The sequence below is a fragment of the Squalius cephalus genome, assembly GCF_949319135.1.
Source record: "Squalius cephalus genome assembly, chromosome: 24".
NCBI classification, from domain to species: domain Eukaryota; kingdom Metazoa; phylum Chordata; class Actinopteri; order Cypriniformes; family Leuciscidae; genus Squalius; species Squalius cephalus.
The window spans coordinates 17,599,560-17,619,157 of NC_137145.1; the positions used below are offsets into that span (position 1 = coordinate 17,599,560).

General features: G+C 38.1%; 1 protein-coding gene across 2 annotated transcripts in view; it reads left to right on the forward strand.

The window, feature by feature from the left end:
- Positions 1–2,173: 2,173 nt before the first annotated feature.
- Positions 2,174–19,598, forward strand: part of LOC307152393 (protein mono-ADP-ribosyltransferase PARP14-like) — a 76,674-nt gene continuing 59,249 nt past the window's right edge. For both annotated transcript variants that reach the window (XM_079860975.1, XM_079860976.1), the window contains exon 1: positions 2,174–2,428. In XM_079860975.1, coding sequence (XP_079717101.1) covers positions 2,254–2,428 — 175 coding nt within the window. In that variant the 5' untranslated portion in view covers positions 2,174–2,253. The remainder of the gene's footprint in view (positions 2,429–19,598) is intronic.

The window sequence follows — 19,598 nt, forward strand, 5'->3', positions numbered from 1 at the left end:
AGTATGTCACTCTGTAGGCATCTTACAACGGTTCCCACACGAGAAATTTTATAGATTATCATGACAGAATATGCTAATCAAAGACTCAAAGATAGATCTATTTCATTATATATAACTCCGTTATTATAACTTCGTTATCTATAACTCCAAATCAACAACACAAATTCATCAACTAACCATTCGGAAACGTCCTGTTGCACATGTTGTCACTTTTTGAGTCTCTCCATCATTGTCTGACTCCAGTTTAAAGGGGGGGTACCATGGTGTTTCATGTATTCAGAGTTGTTTACAGTGTTAAAGAGATGGATTCTCATGTTAAACATGGGCAAAGTTTTAAAAATATATTTTGGACGAATAACGGAGAATTTCTGTGCTGAAAATCTTACTTCCGGGTTGGTACAAGTTTCGGCTGGGTTTTTTTTTATCGTGGATCTAATGACGTAGATAAGAGTGGAACTCCTTATATGAGCATTTCTCTCGGAAAAGCGCGCCCGCGCGCACGTCGACCAGAGGAGAGCGAGACCGCGCACATCAACGCGCTTCAACAGGAAATCATCGGCAGCCAGCGCTGCATAGGATTTGTTCAAGAATGTCTCCAAAAAAGTGTGTTTTTGGATGTGAGGGAAAGCTTACCGTGTTCAGCTTTCCAAAGAACCCAGTGTTACAGGAACAGTGGATGCCGTTTGTTTTTCCGGGGCAGCAACAGTGTAGGAAGTGCGGTTGTGTGTTCTGGCCATTTCAGTGACGAATGTTTTATTAACAAGGCCCAGGTCGACGCTGGATTTGCAAATCGTTTGCTATTAAAACGTGGAGTGGTCCCAGTGATAAAAGACCCCATTCATGTAAGTACAACTGGATCAGATTTCTGTCTTTTGCTGGAAATCAAGCACTACCGCTTGACTCTATAGCTCCGCCTCCAGGAGCTCGGCTTTTTCCGGAGAAAATCGGAAAGCTGTATTTTTCTTTTATAAATATAATAAAACTAAACACTTTTTTGAGATATTAAGGATGCACTATAGGTACTCAAGATTAACATGAGATTAGGTGAAACTGTGCATGCTATGTACCCTTTAAACATAAAAGGCAGAACAGTTTCTGACATTTTAGTGCTTGTCTGCATGAAGTTTGCTAACACACAGGAGCTCTTGAAGCTCCGCCCTCTGTGCTGGGAGCAGCAGCTTATTTGCATTTAAAGGGACACACACAAAACAACATTTTTAACATGCTGTAAAAATGAATGATGTTTTATTTACCAATTTAATCGGTACCAATTTAATCTATCCGACTTATTTGTAAGTGTGAACTCGTGAAATATGTAGGGTATTTTGAGCTAAAACTTCACATACACACTCTGGGGACATCAGAGACTTATTTTACATCTTGTGAAAAAGGGCATTATACCACCCCTTTAAGGGCTGTCTCCAGGCCCGGACTGGCCATCGGGAGAATTCCCGGTGGCCTGGCAACTAATTTGGCCTGCTGCCAGCCAGGCATATTGTTTTATTTTTTATTATTATTATTATTTTTCTATACTACTACCTTTACCAGTGATCATTTTGGAATTCGTCATTCAATAAAATTATTATTATAAAATAAAATTATGAATCTGTTAGTCTTGACTGGCAAGGCTACGATTCCACTTAAAGCCTCAGCCAAACGGTTAAACAGAAAATGCGAGCATCACCTGATGATGGAGAGAAAACGGCCAGGTGGAGCAGAGAGGGAAAGGACAATGAAAAAGAAAGCACTCAAAGAACAAGCATCAAAATGTTGCAAAATGAATTACCTGTTCAGGGCTTCAAGTGCAGGTCAGTTTCATTTATAAATACTGTACTTTTTTCTTCGTTAACTACTGAAATGCTTGCAAATGTAAGCGGTATAGCGCCCCTATTACTATCGTCACTCAAAATACTGTATGCTAAAGGAGATTAATATTATTTAGTGTAAAGTTACATTAGTAATTTAGCAGACAAATATTAACAATTATGTGGTACTGGGAGCAGGAGATGAGTGAAAAAAAAAAAAAACTCCCAAAACTACATATAAATGTTAATATAATACGCCTACACCTCGTTCATTAACTATACCAATGCGGTCAAATTTTATCGCACTACTATCGTTCCTGTGTTGTAAACAGGCCACACTCTCGGTTTCATGGCAAACTGACGGAGAAACGAAAGTGAAAATAAGCAGGCGGGCGTGATTATAAACACTGACACGCAAGTCATTTCCTCGTTGACCAGAACGATCACGATGGACGAATATCCCCTCACTGTCGAGGGAGACTGGGGAACTGAACACGCTAAAAGTGTGAAAAATAAACTTCAGATTCACTTTCAGAGTAAGAAGAAATCTCAGGGAGGAGACTGCGTCGTGCAATATAATGGCGAGAGCAACTCTGCTACGATTCTGTTCAAATCATCTGACAGTAAGTGCTAAACACAAAAGCATAACATATGTTAACAAAATAACACGTAAAAAAGCTGTCGAGACATGTAAGGTAATTTCAGGTTTAAATACAAATTTAGTGCGATTAAACTCTCACGTAGCCTATAGGCTAATCTGTGAATCTTCCAATTTCTACTACTATTGCCACCGTTATCGTCCTTTTAAAGAAAAGTCAAAAGTTATGAATACTTAGCAGGCTAAACCTGAAATTTGCATACTTTGTAAGTAATGAATAAGAATAATAGCAAAATCCCTGTTGTCACTCATTGCCATTTTAGAACATAGGCTATTTTGGGACCTACTGGAATAATTGTGAGTTTACAGCCTATCACGTAACGACATAAAACTCAGTGTTGTTGTTTTCTTGTGGTATGTTCTTTGTCTTAAAGTGTTGTGATGTATCTGACTAAGTTTGATTGTTTGTGTTTAAGTCCGAGACGCAGTACTCTCCCAGGAAGAACACTTTATTACTATTGACAGTCAGAACATCAAGCTGAACGTGTACAAACCCAGCGATGTAGAGGAACAGGCAGACAGCACTGGACAAAAGGTGAGTAGACATTGCAGAATGCAGATTTAAGACCACAATGCTTTTACAATAAAACCTAAACAATAAAAATCTAATCCTTTAGATTGCAGGTCAAACAAAATTAACAAAATGGTCTATCATAAAATATTAATTCAGTTATGGTTGAGACGTAGATGCATTTTAGAGTTTATATTAAGATGGTTGTCATTTCTCTATCTTGTTGAAAAATGCTAGAGTAGAGAGAACAAATAACTTGTTTAATAGTGTTCATCATTTACAAAATTGTAAACAATGTTGGGAGTAATGCATCATGAGTTTCATAATCAGATTACTTTTTTAATAGTAAACTAACGCATTACTTTTAAATTTACGTTACCTTTTAAAATAAATAACGTAAGTTACTTTGATTTCACATTTAATAACTGACACCTCTCCTGACTCCATGTTGAGAGAATTTGGGAACGAGGTGCAGAGGAATTGTGTGCGCTGTGTGAACATGATTAGTTTTAAACTAAATGTGTTTCCCATTTATTGACTGACACCTCTCCTGTCCCTATGTTGAGAGAAATCGAAATCGGGAGTGAGGTTCAGAGGCGTTGTGTGCGCTGTGAACATGACGGTAATTGTAGTTTTAGACTAAATGTGAGCATGAATTTACTCATCTCACTTGCACAAAAACAGATTCAGTATCCCTCAAATTGAATACAAACTCTGAATATTATGCAAACCTGCGATAATTAAAGGAACACACTGACTTTTTGGAACTTAGCTTATTCGGTGATAGCTTATTCACCGTATCCCCCAGAGTTAGATAAGTCCATACATACCCTTCTCATCTCCATGCGTGCCGTAACTCTGTCTGACGCACCCACCGCTAGCCTAGCTTAGCACACAGACTGGAGGTAAATGGCTCCAGCTAGCATACTGCTCCCAATAAGTGACAAAATAACACCAGCATTTTCCTATTTACATGTTGTGATTTGTATAGTCACAGCGTACAAATAACAAGGTGACCACCCTATTCGTGTAATAGTGTCACTAACGTTACATTAGAGCTAGCTAATTGCTCTGTTACTGTAGGCTAGTCATCTAAAAACATAACGGAACACTTACCACAGCCGCAGGTGATCCACTTTGTCCTGTCTGTACTATTGATGGGATGGCCGTATCCTTCAGCGCACGTTTCATGGTCCGTGTGGCAAATTCCATTTTTTCAAAATAGTCATCCTCAGTGAAATGTTCTGAGAAAACACGATTGTACTTGATGATGGCTAAAGGTGTGTTTGGATCTATATCCAGAGCAAGTAGCCATTGATTCATCAGGTCCGCGTTTTTTGGTTGGAATTCTATGAAACATCATGGTATTACCAGGTCTCTCCTGTTTATTGTCGCAGCTCTTTACAATATAGCGAACGCCCATGATTGTAAACTATGCATTTACTATCTAGTATTTGCTAACTCTATTACTCCAACTCTGAGCGAACTCTCTGCTCCTCACCACGAACTTCTCAGGTGCTGCGAGCAAATCACTCTGCAGAAGTAGCAGTGCTTCGCCTTCTGAGATTATCGTTCCCAGTATGTATATGGTTAGAAGATGGCTGTGCTTCATGTGACCTTGTTATTTGTACACGCTGTGACTATACAAATCACATGTAAATAGATAGATAGATTTTTATTTGTCCTCGAGAGGAAATTTGGCCTAACATATTAACAACATAAACATATACCGCACGCACGGAGATGAGAAGGGTATGTATGGACTTATCTAACTCTGGGGGATACGGTGAATGAACTAAAGTCCCAAAAAGTCAGCGTGTTCCTTTAAATTACACAGATATACTTTGTATTTAATCTCATTTTATTAACCAATATCTTTGCTGCTTCGATGATCCAGTTCAATCATAATAATAAGCAAACATGACTTTACATTTCTTCTCCTGTGTCCTGTTCTTCTGCAATCCAGAATGGCAGCACAGCTGAAAGGATTGTTTGAGCTGCATCCTCTACTGTGCAGTCAGATGTGAATTTTCCTTTCCTTCAGCCTGAGGCTTATTCATTGTTAAAAGGGCATTTACATCTGCAAAAATATACATTTTTGGTGATGTTTATTAAAAACAAACAAGCCCAGCCTAGATGAAAAAACTTACATAAAAAGTAACACCATTAGTTACTTTTCAGGGAGTAATGCAATATTGTTAAACATTACTTTTAAAAGTGACTTTCCCAACACTGATTGTAAATGCTGTGCTTTCAGGTGGACCAGGCATGTGGATATCAGGAACCAAGTGAGTAAATCATCTGGACTTTGGTCTCTGACTGCATACATGCATGTGATCTTTTATTAGTTAGGTTATCAAACTTTTATTGCTGATTTACTTTTTAACACATTTGTTTTCAATGTTAAAGATATTTATTACTAAATGATACAAAACAATATTTTGTTGGTTAACAGTAGTTGATACTGTTTGAACTGACTTTACAAAACATTATCCTTTAATGCTTTTAATCATTCTTTTTTACATCCTGCAATGACATTTTATAAATATGTGTCACTTTTATTTTGCCTGAAGATCAAAGTGCCCCTCAAACTGATTTGGATGTGAAGAAGCCTCAAGAGTCAAGTGCTGTGGTCCTGGAGAACCTTCCAGATGAGATTAAACAAGATGTTTTGACTCTTTTGGTGGAGAACATTACAAGTCTTTCTGAAAATGACTTTACCATGGAATTAATACCAGAATTAAGAAAAGCAGTTGTGACCTTTAAAAATCCCAGTGGTAAGTTATCATATAACATATACAAACTTTTTTATCATAATGTAAGCATATTTCAGTCAAACTCTTTTGCACCAAAAACTTAATCTTGATTGCTTAAGCTTTATGTGATGGTCTTTTTGGCCTGGAGGAAATTATAAAACTGAAGAAAATTTTAGATCTAAAAATTTGATTTTTATAAAATGAACACCTTTGATATTTTGCTGGTATATATAGTTGTATGCTATTATGACTTGACAGGGGCGTGGGAAGAAGGTTTAGGTTGGGGTTGCTGTGGGGTTTTTTTTTTGGTCACAACATTTAAATAAGAAATATTATCAAGTCTATAAAACATGCAAAACTCCACGAAGCACAACAAGCGTATCGGTGAGAGCAGTCATTTAAACAGCATACACACCGGGATATTTGACTGCACATCACTTTTTTGACATTATTGATACTACTTGCAATCGTAATGCAACAGACCGGTATATGGGACATAAAAATAAAAAATAAAATGTGCAGAGTTTTAGTTCTTTTTAACATTTCTTAAGTGAGCCATGGTTTAAATGAAGGCTTTTTAACTTTTTTGAACCAGAAGTGCCTTGAATATTTTTTTCTATAAGTACAAGTTTGAAACCCAACCAAAGAGCAGCTTCTGGGTCCTTCCAGCAAGCAGCGCTCCAAGATGTTTTCCTTGATGTGTAAATAACACTTTTTTTTTTTTAAATAGCCCACTTAAAAAGTTTTTATCACAAATAAATTATCAAATGCTAAAAACGAATAAATGTAAATGAACAAAAATTTGCATTGAATTTACAATCCTGTGAAAACGGGGTGCTGCAGCACCTGTACTTCCCGCACCCCTGATCAAATGCATCCGGCACATTCTGTAAACTATCATTTCTGACAGATGCAGTAAAGTTCCTTGAGGACAGCAGAACGCATAATAAGTTCAAGAAGAATGATCTGAGGGCCCGTGCACTGGAGAGAAGCACATGTGTGCGGGTGGAGAATCTTCCAGCTGAGGCCAACAACAACAAGATGCTGCTGGAGCTGTATTTTGAGAAATGGGGTGGTCCAGTAGAGGAAGTTATCACAATTCCATCAGAGCAAGCAGCCATTATTACCTTTCAGGAGGAAGAAGGTATAAATACATGTGCAATTGCTGGTAGTCTTTGCTGTTATAATTCTAGAATTGGTTACATTTTTTTTACCCAGTTTTAACAATATCAGTGCATTTATTCATTGTACCTGCAACTTTCATTCTTTATAGCCATAGAGAGAGTTTTGAAGCAAGAGAATAACATCTGTGGAGTTCCAGTCAAGATATATCCCTACTTTAAATCATTGGATACAGTCTTGTATGGTGGCAACAGACCACATTTGAAACTGCCTGAACCCATTACAGTCAGTGTACATCCTGCCATCAGGGAGTTCCTCGTCAAGAAAGGGGAGATTTCCTCTATTAAAGACCAGATGAGCTCACATTTCTGCAAAATGAACATGGACAAACCTGAAGCTTTGCTCAGTCCTGATCCAGCATTACTGAAACAGAAAGGAGTTACCAGAAGACGCATTGATGGCTGGAATAAGAATGCCTGTGATGCCTTCAAGAAAATAATCTCAAACTACACAACATCTGAGTGGCCGGTGTCACCCCCCTTGTGGTCTAAAGTGGAGAGTGATGTAAAGGAATTGGTGAAAGATAAGGTTTTCACAGATATGGATGGCACTAAAGGTGTCCTGACACTGGCGGGAATGACCCATGAGATAACTGGACTGAAGCCCATCATGGAGAAAATTATAGAGAGAGCAACTAATCAAATAGAGAGAGAGTCAAGTGCTGTGGTCCTGGAGAACCTTCCAGATGAGATTAAACAAGATGTTTTGACTCTTTTGGTGGAGAACATTACAAGTCTTTCTGAAAATGACTTTACCATGGAATTAATACCAGAATTAAGAAAAGCAGTTGTGACCTTTAAAAATCCCAGTGGTAAGTTATCATATAACATATACATATTTTTTTTTATCATAATGTAAGCATAATTCACTTAGTCAAACTATTTTGCACCAAAAGCTTAACCTTGACTTGAAATGCTTGAGCTTTACATGATGGTCTTTTTGGCCTGGAGGAAATTAGAAAACTGAAGAAAACTGTAGATCTAAAAATGAGATTTTTATAAAATTAACACCTTTGATATTTTGCTGATATTGTTGTATGCTATTATGACTTGACAGGGGCGTGGGAAGAAGGTTTATTTTGGGGTTGCTGTTTTTTTTGTTGTCAAAAAAAATGTTTTTTTTGTTGTCAAAAAAAATGTTTTTTTTTTGTCACAACATTTAAATAAGAAATATTATCGAGTCTATAAACATGCAAAACTCCACGAAGCACAACAAGCGTATCGGTGAGAACAATCGTTTAAACAGCATACACATATTTGACTGCACATCACTTTTTTGACATTATTGATACGGCTTGCAATCGTAATGCAACAGACCGGTATATGGGACATAAAAATAAAAATATAGATGCAAACAGCGATTTACAGGCCCAAGCCGGTGGCACCGCAACCGCAAATATATATATATATATACTGTGTATGTATATATATATACACTCACCTAAAGGATTATTAGGAACACCATACTAATACTGTGTTTGACCCCCTTTCGCCTTCAGAACTGCCTTAATTCTACGTGGCATTGATTCAACAAGGTGCTGAAAGCATTCTTTAGAAATGTTGGCCCATATTGATAGGATAGCATCTTGCAGTTGATGGAGATTTGTGGGATCCACATCCAGGGCACGAATCTCCCGTTCCACCACATCCCAAAGATGCTCTATTGGGTTGAGATCTGGTGACTGTGGGGGCCATTTTAGTACAGTGAACTCATTGTCATGTTCAAGAAACCAATTTGAAATGATTCGAGCTTTGTGACATGGTGCATTATCCTGCTGGAAGTAGCCATCAGAGGATGGGTACATGGTGGGCATAAAGGGATGGACATGATCAGAAACAATGCTCAGGTAGGCCGTGGCATTTAAACGATGCCCAATTGGCACTAAGGGGCCTAAAGTGTGCCAAGAAAACATCCCCCACACCATTACACCACCACCACCAGCCTGCACAGTGGTAACAAGACATGATGGATCCATGTTCTCATTCTGTTTACGCCAAATTCTGACTCTACCATCTGAATGTCTCAACAGAAATCGAGACTCATCAGACCAGGCAACATTTTTCCAGTCTTCAACTGTCCAATTTTGGTGAGCTCGTGCAAATTGTAGCCTCTTTTTCCTATTTGTAGTGGAGATGAGTGGTACCCGGTGGGGTCTTCTGCTGTTGTAGTCCATCTGCCTCAAGGTTGTGCATGTTGTGGCTTCACAAATGCTTTGCTGCATACCTCGGTTGTAACGAGTGGTTATTTCAGTCAAAGTTGCTCTTCTATCAGCTTGAATCAGTCGGCCCATTCTCCTCTGACCTCTAGCATCAACAAGGCATTTTCGCCCACAGGACTGCCGCATACTGGATGTTTTTCCCTTTTCACACCATTCTTTGTAAACCCTAGAAATGGTTGTGCGTGAAAATCCCAGTAACTGAGCAGATTGTGAAATACTCAGACCGGCCCGTCTGGCACCAACAGCCATGCCACGCTCAAAATTGCTTAAATCACCTTTCTTTCCCATTCTGACATTCAGTTTGGAGTTCAGGAGATTGTCTTGACCAGGACCACACCCCTAAATGCATTGAAGCAACTGCCATGTGATTGGTTGATTAGATAATTGCATTAATGAGAAATTGAACAGGTGTTCCTAATAATCCTTTAGGTGAGTGTATATATATATATATATATATATATATATATATATATATATATATATATATATAAAAGACAGAAAATATTACTTGACTTACCTTATTCTGATTTTATGATACACGAGGAGTAGCTAAAAACTCAGAGTATGAAATATCCAAAAAATCCACATTCAGACCTAAATATCTGACTTCCTGTTGGTCGGAGCTAATGACTGGAAATTAGAAAGTTGTCTGGCTCGATGAGACCAATATACGTACTGATTTTTGTAACTGTGGGTAAAAGTAACCCCCCCCCCCACTTTTGTCAAAACCATTTTGAAAGTGACAGACTTCCTGCTGCCAGTTGGTGGCGCTATAACTTTGACTCACAATAGTTACATCCATCTGATCGGCCTCTTACCACAAACACACTGCTGAAGTTTCATCAAGATCAGTTAATGTGTGCAGAAGTTATACCACTTCGTGTTTCTCTTTTCTCGCCATAAATTCGTGTCCTCGCCACGGCCAAACCGTTCTAGATATCAAAAATCCGTCCGCAATTTAGCATCCTCAATGTCTTGACTTCATGCTGACAGAGTTTGGAGGCGATTGGATGAATTCTCTAGGAGGAGTACATCAAATTCCACAGCATGCGTTTTTCAAACAACCCATAATAGCCGACTTCCTGTTGGGCGGAGCTAATAACTTAGAGTGCAGAAGTTGCAAAAGAGCAGCTTCTGGGTCCTTCCAGCAAGCAGCGCTCAAAGATGTTTTCCTTGATGTGTAAATAACACTTTTTTTAAAAATAGCCCACTTAAAAAGTTTTTTATCACAAATAAATTATCAAATGCTAAAAACAAATAAATGTAAATTAACAAAAATTTGCATTGAATTTACAATCCTGTGAAAACGGGGTGCTGCAGCACCTGTACTTCCCGCGCCCCTGATCAAATGCATCCGGCACATTCTGTAAACTATCATTTCTGACAGATGCAGTAAAGTTCCTTGAGGACAGCAGAACGCATAATAAGTTCAAGAAGAATGATCTGAGGGCCTGTGCACTGGAGAGAAGCACATGTGTGCGGGTGGAGAATCTTCCAGCTGAGGCCAACAACAACAAGATGCTGCTGGAGCTGTATTTTGAGAAATGGGGTGGTCCAGTAGAGGAAGTTATCACAATTCCATCAGAACACGCAGCCATTATTACCTTTCAGGAGGAAGAAGGTATGAATACATGTGCAATTGCTGGTAGTCTTTGCTGTTATAATTCTAGAATTGGTTACATTTATTTACCTCATTTTAACAATATCGTTACATTTATTCATTGTACCTGCAACTTTCATTCTTTATAGCCATAGAGAGAGTTTTGAAGCAAGAGAATAACATCTGTGAAGTTCCAGTCAAGATATATCCCTACTTTAAATCACTGGATACAGTCTTGTATGGTGGCAACAGACCACAATTGAAGCTGCCTGAACCCATTACAGTCAGTGTACATCCTGCCATCAAGAAGTTCCTACTCAAGAAAGGGGAGATTTCCTCTATTAAAGACCAGATGAGCTCACATTTCTGCAAAATGAACATGGACAAACCTGAAGCTTTGCTCAGTCCTGATCCAGCATTACTGAAACAGAAAGGAGTTACCAGAAGACGCATTGATGGCTGGAGTAAGAATGCCTGTGATGCCTTCAAGAAAATAATCTCAAACTACACAACATCTGAGTGGCCGGTGTCACACCCCTTGTGGTCTAAAGTGGAGAGTGATGTAAAGGAATTGGTGAAAGATAAGGTTTTCACAGATATGGATGCCTCTAAATGTGTCCTGACACTGACCGGAATGACCCATGAGATAACTGGACTGAAGCCCATCATGGATAAAATTATAGAGAGAGCAACATATCAAATAGAGAGAGAGAAGAACAGTGTGACAGACCATATGGAGATTTGTCCTGCCATGTACTCTCTGCTTTTACAAGATGGCCTGAAAAGTGCTGTTCCTCCACACCTGCACATTGACTACGACAAAAAAACAAACAGCTTAGTTTTAGCAGGTCTTCATACAGATATCATCATGTTCAAGAATTGGGTCCTTGAGAAGAAAATAAACATGAAACAGAAGCCCTTAAAGATTGACCGTTCAGTCCTGGAGTTCCTGAGAACAGTGAACTGTGAGGAAATGTCCACAGATCTCTTTATATCTCATGGAATAACTGCTGTATACACAATCAAAAGTGAAGATGTTGTCGTGATTGGGAGCACAGAAAAAGCACTTATTGAGGCAGAGAAGAGGGTGAATATGGTTCTTACATCCAAAGACCTCATTATAGAAGATCAGGGTGTCCTTCAAATGCCAGAGTGGCAGGATCTAAAAAAACAATGGCAAGAATTGTTCAATACTTCCAAAAAGACATCTGTGATTATAAACTTTTCTAAACAGAGAGACAAAATAATAGTGACTGGATTCAGAGAACCAGTGATAAAGGTCAGTGAGAACTTGGGACGTTTCATTGTAGAGCATGCTTTGGTGGAAGTCTCCCAACAAGAGCATGCTTTGGTGGAAGTCTCCCAACATGTGCACACTAGAATTGAAGAAACTGTTCGTGTCAAATCACATGCAGCAGTTGAATTCATAAAAGACAGAAAATCACAAGACTGGCAACATTTTATGAACTCTAAGGAGGTGAAAGTAAATTTTGAGTCAAAGAGACCCTGGATCAAACTGTCTGGAGAGCGTATATTTGTCCAGCCAGTTATGACTTTCTTTAAACGGTTGGCAGATGCTCTCTACACAGACACACTCATCATTAAAAAGGCAGGAGCAAAGAAGTACTTCAAGGAACAGGGTAAAATGATGCTCTCAATGCTGTTGAAGGATAAAAGCTTTGTGGTGGTGCTCCAGGAAGATAACATGCTGGAAGAGGAGGAGGAATTTTCTGAAAGCAGTTTTGAAGATTTTGGCCAGGTCTCTTGTGAAGTTCGAACACCAGGTGGAATAACTGTTACTGTCAGGATGGCAGACATTTGCAAGCTCAGTGTTGATGCTGTGGTCAATGCTGCTAATGAAGATCTGATGCACAGTGGTGGTGTAGCTTTCGCACTTCTACAAGCTGCCGGACCATGTCTACAGCAATACTCTGACCATTACATAAAAGTAAATGGGCGTCTGAAGCCTGGAGATGCCATCATCACTGACGCTGGTCGTCTTCCATGTAAATATGTGGTACACGCTGTTGGACTTCCCTTCAGCGATTCAGACCAACGTACCGCAGTGCAACGCCTGAGACGTGCTGTGAGGGAAAGCTTGAACCAGGCGTCGAGCAAAAACTGCTCCTCCATTGCAATTCCAGTTATTAGTTCAGGGATATTTGGTTGTCCTCTTGATCTTTGCACTGAATCAATCGCCAAGGAAGTGTGTGAGTACATTGAAGATAATAACCGCAGAGGCTCCAGTAGCACGTTAATTGAGATTCACTTGGTTGACAATAATGGCAGAAATGTAAAAGCCATGGCTGAAGCTGTCAGAAAGGAGTTTGCTGCTTATAACCCCAAAATGACTTTCCCTCAGCAAAACAAACCTCATGGGTATAGTAACTATGAACAGGGCTACCGTGGTCGTGGCCGTGGCCGTGGAAACTATGACCAAAGAAACCGTGAGTTTGAAGGTCCCAAAGGCCGGGGTAATAGATACTTTGAAGGACAGGCACACTCAGGCTCTGGTGGCAGATCTGATCATTTTGAAAGGTTGAGTGTTCTTGAGACCAAAACTACAAAAGAGGGCCTAAAAATCTTTCTGAGCAAAGGAAACATCCAGGATGCACATGTAAGTGTAAATATTGAGTTTTTTTTTTTCACTTGTTTTCCAGCAAAAATATCAAAAAATCCTTAAAACAATAAAGAAAGAAAGAAAGAAAAAAACACAACACTGCATAAGGATATACTTTTAGAATTATACTTGTGAAGTGCAGTAAAATAAAATCTAATTAAAAGGATAGTTCACCTAAAAATCAATCAAAACCTTTCAATGATACATTCTCTGAAACAAGTAATAAAAACTTAGTGAGTGTTTTAGCGCAATTTTCTCACCTCATGGGATCACAACACTAAGAGATAGTAAATCTTTTCCTGGATTTTTTTTGTGCGTTCTCGAGATTAGACCTTCCTTAACATAATGCCGAAAACCCGAAGTCTCTAGGTGGTCTGGTTGAGGAGTAGATAGAAGTGCAAGATTGGTGCGCACAGACGCACAGAACAGAAATCATGAGTTAACAATCGCAATTTGTCCGGTGGAAAATTGCGCTAAAAAGGGAAAAAAAGGCTCAACATGTTATGCAGTGTTTTGTTTTTTACCAGCATACAGGTCAGATCAAAGTGAGGTATTTTATATTGTTTTATGGTAATGGTGACCATTTCCTCCAAAAGTAGTATCTCCTTTTTTTTTCTCTCTCTCCTGCAGGCTGATATCATTGTAAACACTATGTCGGAGGACTTGGACCTCAGTAAAGGTGCCGTTTCCAAAGCACTCTTTCAGACTGCTGGCCATCAGATCCAGTCAGAAATCAACAGAATTGCTCGCTCAAGCAAAATCAGTTATGGTGATATGGTCATCACAGATGGTTATAAACTAAAATGTCAAAAAGTCTACCATGTAGTTTGTCCATTTTGGAAACAAGGCTCAACAGATATGGTGAGAATAAAAATTTTCTAATCAAAATTGATCAAAATTGTCATTAACTGTGTTACTGCTGGCTGATTAAATGATGTGCCTCATATGTAGGTTCCATTTCTTTATTTAGATGAATGAATGAATGAATGAATGAGGTATTTATATAGCGCAATTCCTAATGTACTACTGTACACCCAAAGTGCTTTACAGTCATGTCAGGGGATCTCTCCTCAATGATGATGGTACTTATTTAAATATAATAATAGATATATTTATTTACATTTTAAAAGGTACTCGTTCAGATCATTAGAGATTGCCTGAAAAAAGCAGATTCCTGGAGAATGGCTTCAGTCGTCTTCCCAGCTATTGGCACTGGGAATCTTGGCTTTCCTAAAGATCTGGTGGCCAGAATCATGCTGACAGAATTCCAGGAATTTAACTGTACAAATCTCCGAGAGGTAACTGTGATCGTGCACCCTTCTGACAAAGAGAGCATTCAGGTGAGTGAAGGAAAAATAGATTCAAGAACCATAAAAACACAAAGGCAAGGTTTTTCGCATCACATAAAGTATAATCAATATGTGTTTTTTTTTTTTTACTATAAATTATTTAAATAATTTACCATAGTTGCTCATGTTAATGTTGTCTTATATATTTCTGTGTTTTATCTATTAGTGCTTTACCAGCATCTTTAGAAATGGGATCCAGGGCCCCCTCACAAAAGGAGCACATCAACATTCAATGCCTAAAATAAATACTTATGGCAAGTCAGCTCAGACCTCTGGTAACTTTCTTATCTGATGTCCATCCCACTTATTTTTTTAGTACATTTTATTAAAAGATTTATTCTGATAAAAAATATATCCAAATGCTACAGGATAGATTTAGGATAGTGACAAAAGAGATTTTCCATATACACTGTACATCTTTATGTTTTTCTTTAGAGCTTGTTGGCAAAATCTCCTCTCCCTCTCTTGGGGTGCACACTATGCAGCTGGGTCGAGTGACTCTGGAGATTTCATCAGGAGATATAACTAAAGAAAAAACGGATGCAATTGTCAACTCCTCAAATCCGACATTTTCACTGAAAGCAGGTTAATCCAACTTCACACACTGTCTTGCTTATTTGAATGAATCTCTGTTTCATTTATAATTTAGAGAATTTAGAGAAATTTGAAGAGAATTATAATTTAACGGTAATTGTTTTTTTGTTTTTTTGTTTTTTGTTATCCAGGAGTATCCAAGGCCATTTTAGACGCTGCTGGATCACAAGTGGAACAAGAATGTTTACAGATTGGTTTGTGTTCTTTTTTATCTATTATCATTTCTTGTTGATGGACATTACCTTTTTGAATACTTCAAAAGTGATCTAATGAACTTTAGATACAATTGATAAACCTGTTTTTTTTTTCCAATAGTGAGATCATCAAACATGCAGCAAACAGAGATTGTGACCTCAGCCGGGCGCCTGCCATGTGGAAACATCATCCATATTATTGGACGCAATGGTCCATCTGAAATTAAGGACATTGTTTTGTCTGTTCTGAAGTTGTGCGAATCACGCCAAATTACTTCTGTTGCCTTCCCAGCTCTTGGCACTGGTAAGATGCTTTACCAGTAATATAAAAAGTAATATATATATATATTACTTTTTGTACATTTATTTCAAACTTTTTATACTGAAATTATGTGTGAATTATTTACTATTCTTTTCGATTTTTGTCTGTAACCTTTAGGTCTGGGTGGTGCAAAACCAGCTGATGTTGCAGATGCAATGGTTGATGCAGTTGTTGACTTTGTGAAGAAAAAGAAACCAGAGCATGTAAAGTTTGTGAAGTTTCTCATATTCCAGACGAACATGTTGGGAGACTTCCACCAAAGCATGGTCAGGAGATCTGGTGAGAAAGTAGAGGAGGATAAAGGTCTTTTTACCAAAATTAAAGGTCAGTAAACAATAATAAAAATAATGCTAATCCTATCCATTCTTGTTTTTCTTAAACACAGTAATTAATTCCTCTGTTTCTTTCCAATAAATATGGACCTTGAAAAAAAAGCCTTTTTTGGGGGGGAAAGTTCAGAATCTCCCTCAAATGAAGAGTTTGTGATGGTGGGTGAGGAAATTGAGCCAGCTGTGTTCCAGCTGTGTGGAGAGACACCAGAGGACCTGAAGGAAGCCAGAGACATGATCAACAGCTTCCTAGTACGGGAGCATTTGACCGTCCCAATCCGTGATCCAGCCATTGCTCATTTCACAAAGGAGGATGTAGAAATACTGAACGGCATGCAGAGGGAGTTCACAGTCAGTGTCCAACTTGAGAAGAAAGGCCAAGACTCTGTCGTCACATTGGAGGGACTGACAAGAGACGTTCACAGTGCAGAGAGTCGTATTCGGGACATGATCCGCAAGGTGGAAAGGAATGAAAACCAAAGACGTGAGGCATTTATGATCAGCAGTGTAGTCAAGTGGCAATATCAGGAGAATGGACGCAGCATCATAAACTTTGATATGCTGACTAATTATGACCTGGAAAAGGCCTTTCAGAACCAGCAACCTTCAGTGAGAATCAAGATTAATAATGATGAATATGATGCCGATTTAGTTCGCAAAGAAGCCACAAGAGGGAGAATAAGGATTGAACTGAATAGAGTAGATATACAAGGTGAGAATATTTTATAACTTAGAGAATGATCATAAGGCCATCATGTACAAAGATTAGTTATTCATGTTTTTGTTCTTGTCCATAGATGCAGATGCAGCTCAAAGTTCTTTGCCTTCACACTGGGAGGACATGAAAGGAAAGTCAGTTGTTCTTGTAAAACTCAAAGCAGACTCAAATGAATATGCAGAAGTGGAGAAAGAGTTCAGAAGAACCGGTCTAACCTCTAGCATCATTGAAGTAAGACTAGATGAAGGGGAAAGAGACGTCTCCTGTTTATTAGTTTTGAAAGTTTTGATTAGTTTTGATTTTAGTACTATAGTGTAATACTAATATTTATTTTTGTCTTTAGATTGAACAAATCCAGAACAGCGCACTTTGGAGAAACTACATGATCAAAAAGGAGGAGCTGGAAGAAAAAAACAACCACAAAAACAATGAACAGCGTCTCTTCCACGGCACTGGCCCTGATAACACAGATCAGATCAACAATCAAGGCTTCAATCGCAGCTACGCTGGGACACATGGTATCAGTCAAATTCAGCATAAACTTTATTTGCACTTGTATCCATATGTGTCAACAGTCTATTGCTCTTGTTCTGTTTTTAGGAGCCTTGTATGGGATTGGTACATATTTTGCTGTGGACCCGAGTTACTCAGCCCAAACCTACTCAAATCCTGATGTCAACGGACATAAACGCATGTACCTCGCCAGGGTGCTTGTCGGTGATTTCACTCAAGGAAAACCAGGCCTTCCTGTTCCCCCTGCGAAGAGCTCCAATAGTGCTGATCTTTATAACAGTGTGACAGACAACAAAAGCAACCCAACCATGTTTGTGATCTTCAATGATGTTCAGGCTTACCCAGAATACTTAATCACCTTCCAGTAATGATTATTAGATCTCAGTGTCTGTTTTTGCTGCTGTTTTACATTTGATTTGGTGTATCTGAATACACTGGTATGTGTAATTTTTACTGGCACTGTAGACTAGCATCATGCTCATAAATGACAAAAACTGAGACAACAGTAATTTATCCTGAGAAAGACATTTAGACTGTCCATTTTAGCTTGAACTGTTTTTTTTTTTTTTTTAAATTATGAAACATAGCTGTTTAATGTTATGGTTTCCTTCTAATCTTTACTTACCCTAATCAGTAGTTATTTGTTGTCATATATTGAAGTATTACCTAACAAAGAAAACAGTTTGTGCTGAACATGGGGATTATGTTTATGTGGATTAAATGGGCACATTGATTAAAATTAGATATCATTATGTAACAATAAATATAACAAAGGACTTAAATTATGATTGGTGTATTTTTTTTTTTTACTACATCCTGTAAAATAAATCAGATTTTCTGTGGATGTTTTAATATTTTTCTGTGTAATCTTGCACAAATTTATTTACTATAAAATAAATTATGACCTTCAAAAAAGATCAATCAAAAAATTAAATCAAAGTAAGAACAAAAGGTAACGTCACATGGCTGGTTCATATACCGCAATGAGAACATCTTGACTTATTATCTTGGAGGAAAGTAGGCTACTTTATAATAAAATAAGTCAAATGTATTAACAGTGGATGTGCACACATTTTTGCAGCTGGCACACATTTTATTTATCTAAAAAGCAATATAAATATATTTTTTCCATCACCATGTCCCTTTTAGGGTCTCCGTATTAACTTGTCCAAGTTGCTGCATTCGACATGGCATACTAGGGTTAGTTTCAGTTGTTGGAATTCATCTTATTAATCAACAACAGGCAAGACCTATATCTTTTTCATATTATCAAAGGGTAGATAAATGTTCCCCCTTAAGCACTGTCAGTTTTTTTCTGTGAAATAAAAGTAAAATCTGTCTGGTTATCCTAGTTTTCAGTGGCAATGAAATAAATTATAAACCAAGTATGAAAAATGTCCAGAGTTTTAAAGTTAGATTTTTAACAAAAAATACATTTTTGTACCAAGGGACATTTTGTCCCAAGGGGGGTAAAATGCACCCACTCTGACAAAGCAATTTGCTTCATCCATTTAAAGCAAAACCATCTTAAAATTAAAAAGACAAGCCAAAATGACAATGGATAAATATGAACATTTATGAACCATGCTAAAAATCAGCCTATTTGAAAATAATGTTAGCTAATGCTAACTCCAGGTAATTTTTAAATATAAGTCCAAATATTTTTATCCAACCACCTAGTTAGATTAAATTTGATGGAAAAACAAAGGATGTGTTGTTCAGAACATGGTAACTACAGTAATTATGATAGTGAGAAGCGATGCCCCCCAGGGGGCTGTTTTCCCCAGACTAAGTTTGAAAATTATTATAATTATTATATTGTCTCATTCTGAAAATATTATTTTATTCTCCTTAAATAGCATGTACTCCCTAACTACAGGCCTTACTATTTTAACGACAGAATAGTAGTTATATAATTAACTACAATATAACATCACAGTCATATCATGGGGATGGGGGATGGGGGATAGGCTAATCTGCGTTCGGACCAATTATCAAGATCAGAGCCCTCTCCCCGGACAGCACGCCAAATACGTTTACCAATTTAATCTATCCGACTTATTTGTAAGTGTGAACTCGTGAAATATGTGGGGTATTTTGAGCTAAAACTTCACATACACACTCTGGGGACATCAGAGACTTATTTTACATCTTTTGAAAAAGGTCATTACCCCTTTAAGGGGTGTCTCAATCGCAAAATCCGTCAAGTGTACTGGAACGTTTGCTCCC